Source organism: Pleurodeles waltl, chromosome 2_1 (assembly GCF_031143425.1).
Source record: "Pleurodeles waltl isolate 20211129_DDA chromosome 2_1, aPleWal1.hap1.20221129, whole genome shotgun sequence".
Classification (NCBI taxonomy): domain Eukaryota; kingdom Metazoa; phylum Chordata; class Amphibia; order Caudata; family Salamandridae; genus Pleurodeles; species Pleurodeles waltl.
The window spans coordinates 125885123-125906492 of record NC_090438.1 but is presented as its reverse complement, the minus strand read 5'-3'; the positions used below and the strand labels follow the sequence as shown (position 1 = coordinate 125906492).

Sequence of the window (21370 nt, the reverse complement as noted above, 5' to 3'; positions counted from 1 at the left end):
TGGATTGGTGTTGGTGGATTGCTGCAGTAGAAGAGGTTGCCTTTGAATCCTGGCAATTCTATGGAAGTGACAGCCACCGGTACCCTACAAAGGACATCAGGTAGCAGGATGTGCTGGTCTTCCTCCATCCATCAGTGCTCTTGTTCAGTAGTTACAGAGCTTGACCGTCTTCAGGTGGTGAAGGGAAATCAGCAGCCTGCGCTTCAGATGATGGATTTCAACTGTCCTTGAATTCGTCCAGAGCTTAAGTCCAGCAAGAGGTATCACAGATAGAATCCCACGCGTGAGGTTTTGAGGATTTTGAATCCAGCAAGTTAGTTCAGCACTGTAGTTGCGTCCGTAGAGTCTCGGGATACTTGAGATCCAACACATTCGACTAGTACACACTGTCCAGGGCCAGAAATTGCAAAGTATTTAACTCCTGCCCACAGCCAGGAGCAAAGCTATGAGCAGGCAGGCCACCACCTACTAGAAACTTTGCTCTTCTCATAACTCATCTAATCTTCCAGACTTCCTTAAGGCGCCTAAAGGTAAACAGCAAAGGTTCTACCCGCAGCTACAGTACCCCAGGTCAGAAGGGAAACTAGCTCCCAGAGCTCAGGTAGGTAAGTTATGTTTCATTGGTGTATTTGTAAATAAAATAGCTTTTCTTTATTTTAGGAAGGGGTTCAGGAAATTATTCTTCTCCTAAGAGCACTAGTGGTTTTTGATGTTTTTGTAGCAGCACTTTTATCTTTTCCCTAAGTTGTCGAACACCCAATTATTCGTAAGATGGAGCTCATATATTCTCAAGGGATTTATTTGGGATGGTACGTTCACACACCCTGTGCACTGAAACATGACTACAGGCTAGCCATTCAGTAAAGATGTCTACTCTCTAACTGTGCTACATCAAAGCCATGTCCCATGTCAGTCAGAGGGAGGGGACCTAACAAATGTTAGTGTTCTTGGAGCCATTTGTCTGTGCTCACTGGTGTAACAATAGCCCCCGCATGCGCTGTGGTTCGAGGGGGGGCAAGCTCAAGGTACTCCCCACCCCCAAGGCACTGGTCACAGGCCCCTGACCTGAGAGCTCCTGAGTGGGTCCAAGTGTGGGGGTAGGGCCGGCTTCAGGGCGGTGCAACCAGTGCACTGACTTTGGTGTGGGCACTGTGTTTAAAACTAACTTATGGGTTTAGAAGCACTGAATTTGCTTGTGCATCCAACATTTGTTAGGCAACCATAAAATGTCAAGATAACTCTTTGTTATTGCTGGTGAGAAATCCAAATTTCGTCTAGTGGCAGTTTTTACTCATCATTAAGGAGGACAGAGGGATAATGTGCCTGCTGCAAAGAACGCATACCATGCAGATCACAAAACTGTGTGTGAACTATGAGTAGCACTTCAAAGTGGAAAAAGAAATGTATGTCAGAGAGGGGCTATGGCTAGATGAGGGGCACTGTTGGAAAGTGGTAGTGAAGGAATTTGTGGAGAAGGAGGTCAGGGGAGGGTGCCAAAAAAGACTGTCGCACCAGGTGCCATCACCGCTAAAGTATAAAGCAGGCCCTGCATGGGGGCCCCCTTCATGTATTCTGCAGGGGGCTCCCCTCAAGCTTTGTTAGGACACTAGCTGTGCTAGTCCTATAAGGATAAAACAGTTGCCTTATGATGCCATTAATGTCTGGAACACAAATTCTGTGACCTGCCTTTGAAGCCTTTTCTATGAATCCTGATGTAGTCAGTTGTTACTGCTGAGATTCGTTTTGGGTGATGTTTAGTGCAAAGGTGAGCAGTCACAGCTTACTTCAGGAAGCGCTAGAGGGTTTGTAACTCAGATACAGTATAGCACAAGCGACTTCCTTGGACAATGGGACACAGGTGCCAGAAAGAATGCTAGGATGAATACTACTTTAAGGGTTCTATGATATGTCCCTAAGATGTAGTTCTCTTGTGGAACGTTTTACTTCAGTCCTGGAAGATCATTCTCAGATTTTTAACCTATCTCCCTCTCAGTCAAAAGGGTTCTCCTGCCCTGTGTTCTTTATTGTGCCCCCTATCCAGGTTTATTGATCTATTGGCTGCTTGGCTCTATCAGATGTGGGCGATGAACACTTTATTTTGAGTCTGACCCAGCACACTCCTGAATGTTTCACAACCATTTAACAGACGATGAGTACCAACGCCGCATCCTGAAATTAAATGGTGGCAAAACAGAAGCAGTACTTGTTGTCCAAAGGAAGGTGAGCAAAAACTCTCAGTCCCATCACGCTAGGGAATCCTTATGAAGTGCCATCTAGAGTAAAAGCTCACATTAACTCAGTTCTTCTTTTAATGAGAAGCTTCAACTTTTTCCCTCCCAAAAATGACAGTCCAGTCTTATCTTTGTGTTTATCTTGTACCACCTATTCCAGTCGTTTCTGTCTCCCCAAAATCCAACTGTTTGCTTGAGATTCACAGGATAATAACTAACACAGTCTCCATACACATAATGTTCCACCTCTTAACCTGGCTGCTTTGACTTTCTGATGTTGAGCCCAATATCAAGAAGAGTTTCAGGTTCCGTGTGGCCAGTATTGTGAAACAAAAATTTCTTTATGCATTCTGGGGGCCCATTGCCATGATAACCTGGCTGGTTGAACGATATGGTATACATAGATAATGTAGTGGGTACACATTTTTCTATCCCTTGCTAAATCACATATGCACTGGCTTTACAATGTAGCTCCTCATGGCTGATCAAGCTGATTCTCCTGTCGAGTTATCCAATGCCAATTGCTACAGCTCTGCTCCTTACTGCCACACCCACCAGGAACACGTGACGCATTTGTTGACTATGATTTGTACAGATTTTTGGATGATTGACAACACTTAGGTTTGACTTGCTGCTGTGTCGATAATTGGTGCTACTGTATATATGACACTTAGTACTTTGTCCATTCTTTTCATTTCCTATTTTAAGGATAATAATTCAAAATGTAAAAAACACAATCTCTACCTTGACCTTCTGGTCTAAGCACTTGATAAGCTACAGCTGAAAACGTCTCTGCCTTTAAGGCTGTGTGCTTGAAGAATTTGCACACAACCTCTGCAGCTTCATGAACTCTTCCCTGCCTCCAAGTTCAGCAAAGGCTCACTTTCTGTTTAATGCACAAAGGGCCCTATTTCGAGTTGCCAGGTTTATCACCCCCGGGGCAGGAGCCCCTCAACACAACAAAATCTCTGTTGATTGTTTCTGGGCCCAAAATGATCACACCAGTAAACTCAAAGCCCCATAATTCTCTGGCCTCAAGACATCAGTCCTGAACTTCCAGGAGTTGCAGGGGTTGCTGACCTGTGTTGCACCCAGGCCCTGCTTACCCTCCACATCCTTCAGCCGGGGGGAGCAGAAGTAGCTCTCTCCAGATAAAATAAAAGGTAACCTGTCCTCCTATAGCCCTATGCCTTCCCTTTAACCCCCTGACATGCAAAAAAAAAAAACCTGCATCCTTCACCACCTGTTACAGGTAGATGCTCAATGTTTGAGGATTGTGTCCCTGGAAAGGGGAACAACTTGCAAAATTGGATCTGGTGTTCCAGGTACTGCATGTTAGTCTCCATTACATAAGAAAAACCTGTAATCTCCATTATCTCAATGGTAGATACCACCAGGTATTGTTAATTCTGACCATGATATCACCCCGCTGAGATAACATGGAACACCTAACGGAGCTCATTTTCCTTACAGATCTTGTAGGTCATTGCCTTCAGGATTGCTCTTTCTTCTGCTGATTAATGCATTAGGTGTGAAGATTGTTCGCGTCGACCACTAGGTCCAAAGCTGTGGAAAGACCTTTCATTGCAACAACAGCGTATCCAAAATCACCTGCTTTTCGGCTCGGAATCATCTGCTGTTTGCCTTGGTTTTCTATTGGCTAACTCACTTAGTTTGATACGGATACAGTTGAGGGGAGGCCTGTTACAGACACAAGCAATCTTTTTTCAGGAAGAGAACTACTTGTGCACGAGTTGGGGTAGCACCAAGAGTACTTTTTCAAGGCTATGAACGTCAAGTGTCTGTATTTTAAACATGGTAGTGGTAGACCTGTCAACCTTAGAGTGGGCTTCCCCCAAATATTTTGTCTTCCTCCTCCATTTTTGCTGATTTTGTTTTTGCTGGCCTTAGGACTCTGCACACGTTACCACTACCAACTAGTGCTAAAGTGCTTGTGCGTTCCCTCCTAAACATGGTAACATTTGCTTATCTCCAATTGGCATATTTAATTTACTTAGAACTCTCTAGTAAAGTGGTATGACATGTGCCCCGGGTCTGTAAATTAAATGCTACTAGTGTGCCTGCAGCTCTGATTGTGCCACCCACTTAAGTAGCTAGCCCTTAAACATGTCTCAGGCGTGCCATTACAGTCTGTGTTTGCAGTTTTTAACTGCCATGTCGACCTTTATGACAGGCCCAAACCTTCCCCTTTTATATATATATATATATATAGTGTTGCGTGGGCTCTCATTATCCTAAATGAGACTACTGGATTTCTAGGCAGCAGGGTCGATCACGGTGTGGGGGACTGAGTCGGACCCACGTGTAAGGAACTCTTTCACCCTAAATCCGGTTTTTGCTCCAGCTAACTAGCAGTGCCTCATTTCTCCCAAGGGGAAGAGATGATTGTGCAGCCGAGCGCATGACATCTTTGGAACTTCTCAGGGAAGTCGTGGTCACTCAGATCCAAACCAACTCTCTCATTTACAGTATGATCTCATATAAAAATGACAAAGGCAGTATAAGTTTTATATAATGTTTTAATAAAACGACTGCATTTTAGATAATAAGGCGTGAGCCGCAATAACCAGAACCATACAACACAGTAGGATTGAAATAGTCACCAGGAGAGTAAAACATAAGAACAAAGATATCATGGTGTCTAATAGTTTCTACTCTCCCTCTGCTTGGTCTATTTCGAGCACAGCATGTTAAGCTTCTAACTTGCCTTTCTGAATCACTGGGGAGACATCAGCCCTCATACCTGAGCAAAGGCCTGTGATCTTGGTTCAGCATCTGCAACGAGGCAGTCAGCGTCTAGTTGTGGTTCCCTGGTCGGAATCTCCCTCTCGCGTGTATTGGGACAAGGAAGTGTTTTTATAACTAACATGTCAGCGTGATCACAAAATGTCCCTACGCAAAAATGCCAAAGACTAAACTCCTACCACGTCTATCTGCAATGTACCAGACTGTATCCTTGACTGAAGCACAGAGTGAACAGGAATGTGTTATGGAGAACTCCAGTGCTGAAGTAGGCTAAACAGTGTGATCTGAATAAAAAACAAGACCGTAGAACTGGCTATTTGAAAAAATAACAGTACGAAGCCTAATAAAAAGCATTTAGAGCAAAGTGCACAAAGGCTCTAAGCTGCAAGCAAATGAATAAAATACAACCAGGGCAAAGTGCACAAGGGCCTAAAGCCTGAAGCTAATGCGCAAAGGATACGTAAAACTAACCACACTACAATAGGTCACCCATAGGTTAGGCCCTGGACAGCCCAGAGGGCAGGGTGCAGTGAATTTAAAGAGTAGGACATGTACTTTTAAGTTTTATATGTTGAGGCAGTGAAAAAGTCATACATTTGGTTTTCACTCCTGTAAGGCCTGTCTCTCCTATAGACTAACATTGGAGTTACATCTTAGTGCAATTTCCAAATGTGTATAGGTAACTAGTTAATATTTGGTGTCTCTGGAATCCTAATTTAAAATCTTAACTTATGGAATTCAACTCTGAAAATGCCACATTTAGAAAGTTGGTGTTTTCCTGCCTTAACCATTTAGTGTTTGTAGCCTCTCTGGTCACATGACTTGGTGTAGCTGACATTTGGGCTTTGTGTATTCCTCCTAGACAGCTACACAGAATAGGGTGTGTAGATGTGCCTGGATGCTGGATGGACCATCACTGGGAGAGTGGGAGAGTGGAGCTGGGCACTGCTCCACTTACACATGAATACACTGTGTCCTGGCTCCACAAAAAGGGTTGCATGTCCCTTGCAAACCCCTTGTAGCTAGTCTAGAGCCAGCAGAGGGAACGCAGGATGCCTGGGGACTTCAAAGGGAAACTTCCAGAAGCTTGTCCCCCACTTCAAAGGCACAACTGGGTATACTGGACCTCAGACACAACCGCTTCATTACACTTCTGGACCTGTGGAAAATCTGTCAGGAAGAAGGGCTGCTATGCTGCTGAAGGACTAACGCTCTGCTGGGCTGTAGAATATTGACTTGCTGTGCTGACCTGCTGCCTGCTGGCCTCCTGCCTGAGTGAGAAGGACTGGACATACATCTTTTGAACTGAGAACTGAAGCCTCAAGAACATAACACACTTCCAACAAACTTGCACCTGGATTCGGCCATCTGTGAGTCTACACTATCAAGTGGTGCCACCTCAGTCCCAGAACCTTGGAAGAGGGCCTGAAGTGATTTGCCAGTCTCTGTGGATCCAGTGGAACCGATGCTTCTCCTTTGCTGTGCGGCTCAACCCCAAGCAAAACCGACGCAACTCCTTTGCTGTTTGGGTTGGACCTGTCTCAACGACCTGCATTGGCGCTGCAGCACTCACTGCATTTGGGACCGCCGCTGAGCAATGCATCCTCACCGCACGCCCACACATCTCTCATCAACAGCAGCCTCAACGACAACGCCAGACTTCACATCTCAGCCTCACAGCTCCTTGGAACTGACACACCGCCCCAACTGCATGATGCATTCCTGACTCCAGACCTTGCATCGTAAGCCCTCGTCCATGAGATCTTAGATATCGACACACCAGGACCTTACACTGCAGCCTCACTGAATCTTAGAACTGAAGCATTGCTTCCCATCTTCAATGCTGATCCTCACAAAGCTCTGCAAAGCAGGATTTAAGGTACTTTGTTAGGCATGCCTAACTAGGCCCCTGTTGTCAGCCCACACTTCATCATGGTTGGTGTGAAGTTGTGACTTTGTACTGGTACGGAACGACCAGATATTACAGTTGGCGTTTACGCCTATTGGAGCTATTTTTACTAAACATACATAAATTGTGTATCTCCGGATCTACTGATTGAATTTTTGTTGTTTTGGCCTTGTTCTATTTATTAAAAATTACCCATTTTACCTTTATTCTGTTGTGGGCTTCTTTTGTGGTGAGCTTTTACATTGTTAATGTTTGAAGTGCTGCACAAACACGTTACACATTGCCTCTGAGTTAAACCTGGCTACTCAAGGGTTGAGCACAGGTTAATTTAGGGTTTGCTTGAGACATCATCCTGAGAAGAACTGTGGTTGTTGCTTGAGAAGGGTTTCACCCCTCTCAAACAGTAACCCATTTTCTTACAGGTATGCTGGAGCTGAAGAAGGTGTGGCGTCAAGTGAAAGTCTTTCAGGCATATTTGGTCATACAATGACCCCTGTTTGGTAGGATGGGTCTTTCTGGTTACCGTATACCTTTTTAACAAGTTCAAGAACTTGGGCCTTATTAAATAGCAGGGAACATCTTTCAATACAAGAGAACATCTTACCTTCCCACTTAACTGTGGGTTGATGAATGTCACATCATCCAACGTCAGCAGAATTTTGTTAGGTCCTCTAACTAACTTTAATTTGTTAATTCGACGTCTGGAAAATAAAATAAATAAGACACAGCATCATAAATTTGAATCAACATTTTTCTTGTGGGAAATAACAGTTATATCTAATTTAGAAGACAGTCCAGTTTGAAGAACATCAGCCTGGTAAAACTCAGTTTTGATGAGCTACATAATTGAGAACAACGTTTCCTCAAAACAGAAAAAGGGGTCAAAGGAGGACAAATAGTTAAGAATAAAGGGAGGAGGGAAGAAACACTATGGTCCTGTTTTGGACTACTGGGGTAGAGATTCAAAGGTATTGGCAAAAGAAAAGGTACCCGGGTATAGGTAGGAGTACATATCGCAGAGTATAAGACGATAAGATGTACTAAAGAATAGGCAGGGGCCAGAGATACTGGTTAGAGCCACTAGGATCCGGAATGAGTAGATTTAATGAGGCCTAGACACAGGTATCTATACTAGGCTTTAGGTTGGAGAAGCTATAGATGGGCATATATAAAGTAGTGATGGGGTACATTCAGGGGTAGAAAACAGAGTTAAAGAAAAAGTCATAGTTGATGACAAAGAACGGAAGAAAAGATAAAGAGATTAAAATTCAGAGGCAGCCCTAATAGGGGGCAACAAGTGCCATTCACTGCGAGCTCCCCCCATACACTTTGTTTGTAATCTATTTTGACTGTGCCCTTGAGGCAGTGGTTGGTGGTCAACTACTTTGAAATTGCCTGCATTTCAAAATGAAATACAAATGATTAATTTGCAAAAGCAGGCCTTGATTCTCCAAATGAAAAAGCTTGCATTCATAAATATATTGCAATTGAATCTGTTTGACGTTTCCATGCCACTGAATTTGATTGTGTTGTGTAACTTCAGATGAACATCAGTTTGTACTGGGCCTAGGCAATGTCAAGATCTAGGCAAGAGTGGGCCCACACTGAAGGAGAAGAGTGTGACAGGTGCAGTGTCTCTGTGCCTGAGGCAGCTGCTGGTTCTGTATGATGGTTAACGACTTACACTGCAGCAAGAAGGAGAAAGGAAGCAAACCCCTTTAGGTTAGGAGTAAAACATATATCATTAATTTAAGTAATGTTATGCAAAGTGACACTGCTGGGGCCAGAAAGGTGAAGAGTTTTCTTAGGAGGCAGCCTCTTTTGTCTGGGGTGGTTGGGCCAGAGACTCAATATTTATATATAAAAACAACAAGGTGAAGGATGAAATGCTTGAATTAATCTCTGCCACTGGCAATCTCTCTGGTCCACATTCCAGTTAATCGTTGTTTTGCCCACCCTGCCACCTCAGTTTGACCCCAGCACATGTGAATATGTGAACCTCTTGACCCTGCACCTCATTGGAATAGTCCAGCTCAAACTGCCAGGTCAGGTCCTCCCTGAACCGGAACACAGGCAACCTAGGACCGGTTTCACCTAATTAGGGTTCTTCAGCCAGTTATAGCTTTAAACATTCCATCCATCACCTTGTTGTTGCTGCTATATTTATGTGTAGTCAATGGGAAGAAGCAAAGGTTAAAGGGACCTTATTCTTAGGTGAAAATGTCAGTTAAAAATTTACCAGTTATAGTTATCACAAGCAACTATTATTCATGCCCTAAAGTAACAATAGCTCCCACTCACACCATGCTTAATGTTGTCATCAAAGATGTCATTTCAGATATTGCAGTGATGTTATCAATGATGTCTTAGAACATTTCATAAGTGATGTGAGATATGAGGTATTTAGCGGTGCATAGCAAGATTGTGAGTTATATTTACTATATGGCACAAGTTATAGTTACAGCATTTTTTCTGCTCCCACCCAAGTGTAAGCAAATGTGTTTTCCCTGCATGGGACTGTTTGCCCACATTCTCCCAGACAGAAAGCAGCAGTGTCCCAGGAGATGGGGTTTCCAGGACATATTTACATCGGGCCCTGGGGAATGAGGGTCACAGTGACATCTAATAGGTTTGGGGAAAGGGGGAGGGGGCTGCACAAATGAAGGGACTCAGTACTACGTCTTGAAAAAAAATCAAAAACATATAGGAGGCACGATAGGGATACTCTTACCTCGTTAGCCTGGTGGGGAGACCCTGAGGAACACCTTCTGGGGACCAAAACATGTTTTTTAATGTTATCACAGACCCATAAAGGAAAATTGGACGCGTGGTAATTAAAAAAAAATAAAAAGTGCATGCTCCTGCCCATTTCAAATAAACTCCCCCCGGGTGGGCCAGGTCCCAGAGGGGAAGGTGCATCAAGTCTTTTTTGGGAGGATGAGTACAGTCCACTTAAAGGCCTCAGTGACCTCATAATTGTTTTGGGGTGAGGAGCTTGGTGACCCCATCCCCTGGGGCCCGATGAGGTACTTGGTGAGGGGGTGATAGCTCCCCCACCCAAGACATACAATGGTCACCGGGAACCCATCCCCTGAGGCAGGAAGTAGAGGAGTGTTCCAGACCTCATCCTCTAAGATATTGTATATTGCTCCCACCTGGCAGGATTAGAAAGAAGCACTGCTACCAACTGCGTGGAGCAAAACACTAGAATGCTCCTGCCCAGTGGGATCAGAAGGAAAATCTGCTCCCAGCCATGCAGGAGCAATCTAATGAAGCCTTCTCACACTGGCACCCAGGATGGGTGATGGATAGGGAGCTGGCTGGGCTGAGGGGCCAAAAGCCTCCCCTACATCCTTCTGGCCTGGCAATGTTGTGGGTCCCCTGAGTGGGACCGGGGAACCTACTTCAGTGCTGGCAGGGGAGATGGCAGAGCTGCAGGAACCATGGGCCTCCCCTGCATCCCTCAATATCTTTCAGTTCCTGGGTAAAAAAACATTAAAATAAAAACCACCATGAATATTAAATGAGAGGAATACCTGCTTATTTCATATTCACTGGTACTGACGGGGAGCATGCTGTAAAGCCCTGAAAGGACTATTTATTCATATTGATACATCCTCGTGGTGGCTCTAGAGGGGCAAGGACAACACAATGCATTTTTTTTAAATGTTGTTGAGGGCTGCAGTGAGTGCAGGAGCCCTATAGAAACATTTAAACAAAACTTGCAGTAAGTCTCCTGAGTCATTAAATACATAACCCCAGGAGAGCTTATCATATTTGTTAAAGCACTCTGAGCGAGCTGGTGACAGATGCTCTTCAGTTGGATTGCAGAGAGCCCTTGTGGTTGATTCTGTGGTTGCATTTTGTGGCCTGAAGTGTGTGAAAAAAGATCCAATACAAGGTTATGGTTGTTTTAAATAAAAATGTTTTATTTAAATAGTTTGTGATAGTAATAATTATTATGAGTCATTGCCATGTACCTGGGGATAAATTGAATTATATTCAATGTTAAGCTTTTGTAGTGACTTATTGGCAATGCCTGTAGTTCTGCTTTATATATGTTGATGTTTTGGGGAATTCTAACCCTTTGACAAAGCCAGTAGGCCTGCTTTACTTAAAATGATGTTGACACTTCACATTAAAAAATATCAGAAATTAACTGAAACAACATAGGTTAAAGTGAGGTTATAGTTAGGTATGGTAATAATGTCTTATTTCACATTAAAAATAAACCTGAGAAATTCACAGAAAAAACCAAGCTGATAGTGGCATTATAGTTAAGTCAAAATGTCAGTTAACGTGTAAGGTTTTGAAATGAAAGAAAACACTGGAATTCACCAGTTATGGTTAATTGAGCTGACTATAACATGCACTGTCCCAATGCACTGCTTATGACCTCACATTTCATATCACTCATATGATGCTCAATGACATCATTGATTAAACCATTTACGGCATCTTAAATTACATTATTGATGACTTCGCTGATGACACCACTGATGACATCACCAACAATACTGATATTCAATTTGCTCTACAAAATAGTACAGTATTTGAAACATGTAAATAAGCATAAAGTGGCCCAGAATCATGTAAACCAACATTTACATCAACATATGTGCTTATATAAAATGATTATACTGTAGCCCACTTCCTATAGACACGTAACCTTATTAGGTGGCCAAACCCCTAATATGCTCACCCTTTGCCATGTGAACAGCTTTTCATGTACAGTCCACCACCACCAGACACCCATTAGATGACAAACCAAATACTACACGTAGCCTCCACCCTGTGAAAAATTCTTTATGAAGAGCCCAGGTCCTTGAGACAACCAAGCTCCATTAGATAGTCAAACGTCTGATATGTACATACAACAAAATTGTACACATCTCTTAATGGAGAGCTCACTTCCTCCACACACCTAAGCCCAAATAGGTGGGCACCCCTTGCCATGCTTAGCATTTGCTCTGTGCACAGCTCTTCATGGAGAACTACCTCCTTCCAGGCATCCAGGCTCCAATAGGTGGAGAAGCATGTAGTATATACTGCCTCTACCATGTGCACAACTCTTCCTGGAGAGGGTACTCCCTCCAGACACCATGAGCCCCATTACGCTGCCAAACCCCCTTCTGTGCACAGCCATCACCCTGTGCACAACTAATGACAGAGAGTGCATTACCTACATACTCCCAAATCCCGTTATATGGTGAAGTTCCTACTATGCACAGCCTTTGTCCTGTGGACAAGTATTCATGGAAAGCACACACCCTTTACACACATAACTCCCATTACGATGCTAACCATGTTACAAACGCTTATACTCATTAGCAGTACAGCTTTATATGTACCTCAGTAAATGCATTTCAATATCAGAAGCGTATGACAAACTGTCACACTTACTGGATGATGTCATCAGTGATATTATCAGTTATGTCATCAAAGATGTCAATGAAAGTACCATAAATGATGTAATGTGTGAGGTTAGTTTCCTGACTATATTTCTAATAAATAATTATACTAATGCATCAGATGTCATTCCACTGTGTCATGTTTTATTGAAACTATTAGAATCTTCTATTGCACTGTTGGATAGCTATTGACAGTGATCTATTTGGTCTCCTCTATCCACATCCTTTTTAAACCTCTGATCACTAGAATGAAGCTCCTTCCTTAACATCCTATTTATGAGGTTGAAATTGGCCATGTGACATAAGTATATGTATTATAAACAGTTGTGATAGATAACAACATTTGACCAGCTTTGTTGCAAGAAATATGTTGGAATTAGGTTGATTTACTGAAAGTGAAATATAAATCCTTTTTTCATGAAAATATGTAATACTTGAGTTTGCCAGCAGTACAGTGAGTTTCAGCAACACAAAAACAACATCCTAGATTTCCTTCTAAGGCAGCTGCCTGAAAACTCCTTCCACTTTGAAATATTGCAGATAATACCTGAAGCACAATTGATCTATAACTTTTAAATTCTGTGATATTCTAGTCTATGTTTACTTAAATAACTATTAGCATAAGAATTTACACTTTTCTCTGTATTTTCTTTGCAAAGAAAATTTTGGATATTAAAGTTAAACTTCCTACTACACTCAGTGGTGTCTCTAAAGGGGGTGGCCAGATGGGACCTTAGACCCTGCTCCATTTGTCCTGAGTTCCACCACAGCAGCTGCTGAAATAAAGACACTGTACCATTATCCATTTACCTATCTTTCACTGCAAATCGGTGTTCGTTTGAAGCAATATACGAGCCCGCACATTTCTTTAAAATTGTTTAGACCTGACTTTCTATATTTGTGTGTATATATCTGTAAGATATTGGGTTACTGGTTGAGGGGCGTGAAACCCTACTCAAGCAGCAACCACAATCTTTGACAGGCTGAAGTCACAAGCAAACCCCAAATTAACCTGTGCTCAACCCTCTGGTACCTTGGCAGAGCATCTTCCAACCCACATCCAAGGGTCCAGGACTGGGGTGCCGCCACTTGGCATGGTAGGACTCACAATTGCAAAGTCCAGGTGCTGGTTACAAGAGACTAGCCCATGGAGTCACTTTGGTGGTCCTGGGTACAGGTTGCAGGTTCTAATCCTTCTCACCCGGGCAAGAGGGCAGCAGAGTAGCAGGCCAGCGTAGTAGAGTGGCAGTCCTATAAGCAGCACAGCATTTCTTATTCCTAGCAGAGTCTTCAACAGATCAGCAGTCCAGTAGAGTGGCAGTCCATTCAGCAGCACAGCAGTCCTTCCTAACAAAGTCTTCCACAGGCCCAGAAGTGTATTGAAGAGTTGGTGTCTGAGGTCCAATATTTATTCCTGGTGCCTTATTTGAAGTGGGTGAATCTTCCAGAGGATTCCCTTTGAAGTGCTCAGCTTTCCAGACTCCCCTGGTTTGGCTCCAGCGTAAATACCAGGGTTAAGGTGGGCACAGCCTACTCAGGTGTAAGTAGGGCTGTGCCCACCTTCACCCTTCCATCCTGCCAGTGATGGCCCACCCAGGCATACCAAAGCTCTCTATTGGCTATCTAGCAAGAATACGAAAAGGCCACTACACTTAGTCATTTCACCCAGAGACAGTCTGCAGTCATTAAATAGATAAGGCAGGAAAATGCCAACTTTATTAAAGTGACATTTTCTAAATTGTGATTCATAATCCGACTGTACCACGAAAGAGGACTTTTCGTTACAATTCTAAAGATACCAATAATGGCCTGTTTATCTGTTCACATTTGGAAGATACCCTTGTTAAATGTAATAAGCTAACTCTGGTGTTATCCATTGGGAGAGGCAGACCTTCAAGTAGTGAAAAACAAATTGGACAATTTTTCACTACCAGGACATGTAAAAGTTATAAGTACATGTCCTACTTTTTAATTACATTGCACCCTGTCCCTGTCTATGGGTATATATACACACCCATAGAAAGTCATAATCCGACTTTTTTTCCCCAAACATCAAAAATGTTTATAAATCTGTGTGTGTATGTATATATCTATATCTATATATATATTTATATATATATATATATATATATATATATCATATATTACTCGCACAAACTATAGAAATTCAGCACTGAGGTAACGTTACATTGATCTTATCAATGATGTTATCAAAGATGTCATGAGTGTTATAATATGTGGTGTAATTAGCAGTGCATGGTGAGGGTGTGAGTTTTAGTTACCTTAGGGCATGAGTTATAGTTACTTGAGAAAAACATAACTATAACTGCTGAATTTCTATGGTTTTGTGCGATAAAAATTCAGAACCTAAGTAAAACATCTCTGTAACCTTTGTTTTTTTCAGTGAATTTCTATGGGTTTTTTTTAACGGAAAGTATTTTAATCAATATATGTTATGCCAACCACGACCATGCATGGCCTTCAGCCATGTGCGGCAGGGTGTGGCTGCAGGGCCTGACCTTTGGCCAACCCCCTATAATGACACAACCCCATGGGCACCAAATTAAAAATAGTTATGGAGGGCCACATGAACCTCCCCTGGCCCCGGGGTCAACAATCTCCCTGGAGCTGCATAATAAAAATATTTAGGGGGCAGTGCGAACCCACCTGGGTCCCCGGGACATTAAAAAAAACTGGGAGGGGGGGCATGAGGACCTCCATCACCTCCCTGAGGCTGCATAATAAAATATAGGGGGCCTGTGTGGACCCCCCAGGTCCCAGATTCACCACCTGCCCCGGGACCACAATAAAAAAAATACAGGGGGTCTTACAAGACCCCCTAGGCCTCAGGGACCACCACCTCACCTCGCATCTCAAATTAATATGAAGCCCCAGGGAGGCGGTGATCCCCGGGGCTGCAGGGGGGCATTTGTATTGCCCCAGGGAGGTGGCAGTCTCCGGGCCACCAGGCCCCCTGCATTATAATGGGAATGTCCCCGGGACTTGGCCCACCCGGGGGTTTATACCAAAACAAGCGCAGGAGTCTGTGCTTGTTTTTTTTAAATGTTCGCTGGATCTGCCCTGAATCACAGCAAAAATATTAATAAAATGCTTTTTAGCTCTGCGGGGGTCCCTCTGGGAATCCAGCACCAGAGCTAAGAGATCAGGGTGACCCTACCCTGGCCCTTTTATTTATTTATTTACTTTTTTCTGAGACTCAACTGAAGCCCAGTGCCAACATGGCTGCCAACACTTCGTTGTTGAAGTGTTGACAGCCAATCAGATCAGAAGGGGTTGCAAATCCTTTGCATCCCTATATATACAAATTTAGATTTTTTTTAATTCCTCTAAAACTACTGAACAGATTTAACCAAACAACAAAAAGGCCTCTTTCTCGATCAAGAGCTCACTTGCTGCCAACATTTGGTGTAATTCTGTCCAGTGGTTTTGATGCTATCGCTGTTCAAAATTCCTATGGAAAAATGAATGGGGAAAATGTGTTTTGGGACCCCCCCATTTGACGGATCACCCCAAAACTTTCCAGACAGCAGCTGAAGTGACCCCTGTTGTGTTTTTTGAAAAGGTTTGTGAAGATTCATCAAACGGCACCAAAGTTATTAGCAAAACAAAAAAACATGTTTTCAATAGAAACTAGGTCCTAACAGTAACTATCTAGTGGCAATATATGTATATATATATATATCAATTCCAATGCAGCCGTTTAGAGTGACGCGCTCATCAGCTGGTGCAAGTGCTGGAGGGTAGACCGATCCCTCAAATTTACAATTTACTACAAAAAGAGTTGCACCGCACTCCGTGTATGTAACAATTCCTTTATCGTACTAAATGTGCAACCAACCAATGTGTTTCGACCAAAGCAGTCTTTGTCAAAGTTATATATATATATATATATATATATATATGTATATATATATATTATATTGTATATATTACTCGCACAAACTATAGAAATATATATATATGTATATATAGTTAGGACCTAGTTTCCATAGAAAATGTTCTATTTTTGACCTGTCTACATCTTTGTTTATCACAGTTTGACGAATCCTCACAAAATTTTCTGAAAAAGACAGTCAAGTTGGGTCTTGTTGTGCATGGAAAGCTTTGGGCTGATCAGTTAAGAAGAAAAAGGGTGGTCAAAAAAGTATGTTTCCCATGTTAATTCCCATAGACTCTTTACACATACCTGCAGCCCGAACGGCTGGATGGAATCACATCAAATTTGGCAAAAAGGTAGCTTTTGGTCCACAGATCACCCTTTTTTTAAATTTGACGTAAATCTGTTCAGCAGTTTTTGAGATATTAAAGGGAAAATAAATTTGTAGATCTAGGGCCGAGGATCCAGGGAGATGTCCTGCTGAGATCAGATTGGCTGCCAACACATCAAACAAGACAAACAAAACATTTTTTTAAAAAAGGGGGCAGGTTATGTATATCTTAACCCCCTAGCCTTTGTTCAGGGTTTTCCCTGTGCCCTCCCCCCAAAGGCTTAAAAGGATTTTTTTTAATTCACAGAGAAATCCATGGCTGGATCTGCAGATTTCTTCGGGCATTAGAAAAAAACTGCGGTCTCCTGTGTTTGCAACTGATTTTGCACCTGAGGCATTTCTGTATATCTAAAGGGGAGGGGAGTGCATTGAGCTCCATTCCTAGGGCTTATTAAGTCACCAGGAACCACCATCTCCCCGGGACTGAATAACATAATGTTGGGGTGGCCGCATTGACCCCCTTGGGCCCTGGGGACCACCACCTCTCTGGAGCAAGCTAGTAATATGAATGGTGGGATTCCCAGGCCCCGGGAATCACCACCTACCCGGGGCTACAACATTGCAATATTCCAACACAAGTAAAGAGATGAGAACCCACGTTCACCAATTGATTCAGAATCGTCTTTAATTCGAACTTCATAAAGTTCATACATCACTTCATCATAATTATTGGTATTCGGACCAATAATTATGATGAAGTGATGTATGACCATGAATACTACATTGCCTTGAAAAAGCCCCAGGTGGAATTACCGTAAGGGGCGAAACACGTGTCGGCTGATGCAATTTGTTCTACACTCTTGGATTTCATTGGATTCACCTGATTACAACTTTGTCACTTGGCTTACTTCCTGTACTTTATGAAGTTCGAATTAAAGACGATTCTGACTCAATTGGTGAACGTGGGTTCTCATCTCTTTACTTGTGTTGGATTATTTTACGAAAGGGGTTATGGTCCATACCCCTTAGACTTTGAGTTCCCACTGAATTACTCTTTTTAATTGGGCATTCCACAGGAAGGGAATTTCTTGGACCATCGATACTCTACAAGAACATTGCAATATTGGGGAGGCATATGGACCCCCTGCGCCACAGGGACTACCACCTTCCAGGGGCTAAAATACTGTAATATGTGGGGTGGCATGTGGACCCCCCCTCGGGGACCACCACCTTCCCTGGGCCAAATGCACCAAATTTGTTGGGGGGCTGTGCAGACCGCCCCCAGTCATAGGGACTGCCACTTCCCGAGGGCTGCAGTATGAAACAACAAGGGGGTACATGCGGACCCATAAACCCGGAAACCTCCGACTCCCCGGTCCCAGGGACCTCCACCTCCCTGGGGTCAAATGGAAAAAAAATAGAAAGGGGTTGCAGCCCCCTTGTGATGCCTTATGTGGCCCTGAGGACTGCCATCCCCTGGGCCTCTCCTGCTAACTCCTGAGGTGCCCACACTTTGGGAGATAGCTGTTTGCTTTTGCTTCGTACGAGCAAATATATATTAAATGTAATCCCAGGGTGTTGGTGATCCACGAGGCCCAGGATATCAGTATACAACAATTTTTTTAAGTAGCATCAGGGAGGTGGGGGTCCCCATGGTCCGCGGGACAGTGCTGCCTCCCCCCTAACTATTTTCCATTTCGGACCCCCAAGCCTCAGGGACCACCACCTCCCTGGGGCAAGGAGCATTGGAGGGGTGCCCTGTGGCCCCCCTCGAAGAGCCACATATGGACCTGGTGACTGCCTCCCACTAGGGCCAGCTCCTGTTATCCTGCGGTCCCCACCCCCATGACATAGCTGATGAGTTTTGCTAGCTCCCATCAAGCAAAAGGAGACACATTCCGGTTTCTGTCAAACAGCTCTCCTTTGCAGAAAACAGTGTTTTCATCTGTCTTCCCTGCATGCAAGTATGCGTGCGGGGAAGACAGATAAAAACATTGCTCCGGCAAGCAGGGAGCTGCTATTAGTTAGGAGGAGTTTATTTAGGGTATGGCTACCCAGAGAGAGTCCCAGTGCTGGTGAAACCCACCAGAATATTAATAAGCATTAATATAGATATGTTTTAAGTAACTTTCTAAAGGTCGACTCTGACTGTTCCTGTCTAATATGTGGGGGAAGCTCATCCCATAACTTTGGGTCAAGGTACTTAAAGGAGCTGCCTTCTCGTCTCATTCTAATGAACCTGGGAACTGTGAGCAGGTACTGACCCTGAGATCATAATGCCCATTTCGGAACATATGGAACGAGCATTCGTTGGATCAGCCGTGGTCCATTATTCTGTAACGCCTTATGACCGAGGCATAAGGTCTTGAAATAAATCCTTCCCTGAACTGGGAGATGGTGTAGAACAGCTAGAGCAGGGGCCACTGAAGCACCTTTAAAGATTTTACAGAGCATTCATGCATCCGCATTTTGAATGATCTGGATACGTTTGATAATGTACCTAGGACAGCCTAGATAAAGAGCATTTCCATAGTCCAGACGCGAGTTAATAAGAGATTGAACTACAACTGTATGCAAAGTGGCTGGAAGCCAGCAGAGAAATTTTCTTAACGCATGCAAGAGTCCAAAGCAAGTTCCTGCTAATCTATTCGCTTGGATTTACATCATGAGCTTTTCATCAATCCAAAAACCTAGACTCTTTGCTGACGGAGAGGGTACTGAAATCTTTTCTAACTCTGTCGTCCATCTCAGTGCATTCCAGAGAGAGGGATTATTGCCCATTACCACCACCTCCATCTTGTCCCCATTTAATTTGAGGTGGTTATTTGACATCCATATGGTTACATGTACTAGGAATAAGTGCAACTGCTGATCAGTTTCTTTAATATTAGTAGTCAATGAGACAACAATTTGAGTGTCATCTGCATATGAGACCAAGGCAAACCAATACATTTGAACGATTTCTGCCAGCGGACGCACATAAAGGTTAAAAAGCATAGGACTCAATGACGATCCTTGAGGCACACCGCAGTTTAAAACAAATGGTGCTGATGTAAAAGAATCCACTTGCCTAAGAAAACTGCGTGCCTTTAAAAATCTACTAACCATTCCAATGCAGTACCAGTTATCCCAACCTCTTGTAGCCTTTTAATCAAAATAGGATGGGAAACCCTATCAAAGGCGGCACTAAGGTCCAATACGATCAGGGCTGCTGAGCCGTCCCAGTCCAGTACTGATTTTAGTTCTTCCAAGGCAATTAAGAGCGCTGTTTCTGATGGATACAACTACCTGTGGATTCCTCACCTAATGAATACTCCCATTGTGCCAGCACTCGACGGAAATCTTCTTCCTAGCTTCTGCACGTCGACGAGGACGTCACAATTTCCCACGCGACGCCGCCTGATGTCATACAGGCAATAGGAGGTCCTCGCCAACGCTCCGACGTCAGTTCCCTTTTTTCCGTGCCATTCGAAACGGTTATCTTCGAGGGAGCTACTGTTGCTGTTCGACAGTTACAGTGTGTTTTTTGGCTGTGTTTTTTCTCTGAGATTACAATGTCGCAGAGGAAGTCAGTTTTTAAGCCCTGTCGTGAGTGTGGGGGCAAAATGTCGGTAACAGATCCACATTCTGACTGTTTGTGGTGTCTAAGTTCCGATCATGATGTTGGCAGGTGTGATTCATGTCAGCATATGAATCCGAAGGCCCTGAAAGAGAACGAGGCCAAGCTTTTTATGGCGAAGTCGAAAAAGAAGGAGAAGAGACACCATCGAAAATCCTCGTCACCGAAGTCTCATCGGCGTCATCGGGACTCCCGTCGTCGTCGAGAATCACGGCGCCGGTCGAGTAAAGAGGTCTTGGTCGGGGTCGCCATCGACTCGGCGTCAGAAGACTTGGGAGGTCAGTCCCACAGTCACTCCTCATCCGTCGACGCTGTTGCCTTCTCCAGCCTCACCGACTTCGCCCGGGTCTTCGGGCCAACCGCCTTCAGTGTTTGAGGTTCCACAGCCTCAACTGTATTCTCCGACGTTGCAGACGTCGAGGCCGGCGTCGGTGTCGCCTTCGATCCAGGCACCCCATTACCTGGCTTTTCCGGCCCCTGGAGCCGATAATACAGCATTTTTAAATGCGATGTTCTCCATCTTTCAGCAGATGGCTCCAGGTGGTGCACCGGCTGGGCCTTTGGGCCCTTTGGCTTTTAACATGGGTGCTCCGGCTGCGCTTCGACCAGCACCCTTTATGCCCTTTCTCCCCCTGGGGAACGTGGGCTCGGCGCCGGTGTCGGCTCTGGTGGCTCCAGAGACTTCGGCTCCGAGAGTTTCGGCTCCAGCGGCCTCGGTGTTTCGGCCAGTGACGCCCTCTAGGCCTTCTACGACTCCGAAGCAGTCTTCTCTCCATCGGACTCCTAGTTCGGCGCCGAAGGTACCTGCGGCGCCTGTAGACCCGACGTCGGACGGATCCGGAGATCGGCGTCGTTCTTCGACATCTGCTGACGCCATGTCGACGCCGAGGATTGAGGAGAGGCTGCACTCGAAGAGGCTTGCTCTCCGTCTCCTGGAAGAACAAGAGTACCAGCAGAACCTGGAGGAAGGAGAGATTGAGGACTCTCGTGAGGGTCTCCATGGGCTGGATACGGCTAGTGGCCTAGATACTTCCCCTGAGTGGGACTTGTCATCTCCTGGGGAGTATACAGAAGAGGCAGCCACTTTTCATGCTGTTATCAGGAAGGCAGCTAACTTTTTGGAACTGCCTTTGCCGGTGACTGAAGCGAAGCAGAACCTGTTGACAGAGGTGTTGCACCCGGCCTCTACATCAGCAGAACCACTT

The 21370-nt window shown here is 44.3% G+C and overlaps 1 protein-coding gene across 1 annotated transcript in view; it reads right to left on the bottom strand.

Annotated features, from left to right (window-relative positions):
- GUCY2F (guanylate cyclase 2F, retinal) overlaps window positions 1-21370 on the bottom strand; it is a 428460-nt gene that overhangs the window by 145968 nt on the left and 261122 nt on the right. Inside the window, exon 6 of the mRNA XM_069211537.1 lies at window positions 7511-7607. Within this exon, the coding sequence (XP_069067638.1) occupies window positions 7511-7607 (97 nt within the window). The remainder of the gene's footprint in view (window positions 1-7510; window positions 7608-21370) is intronic.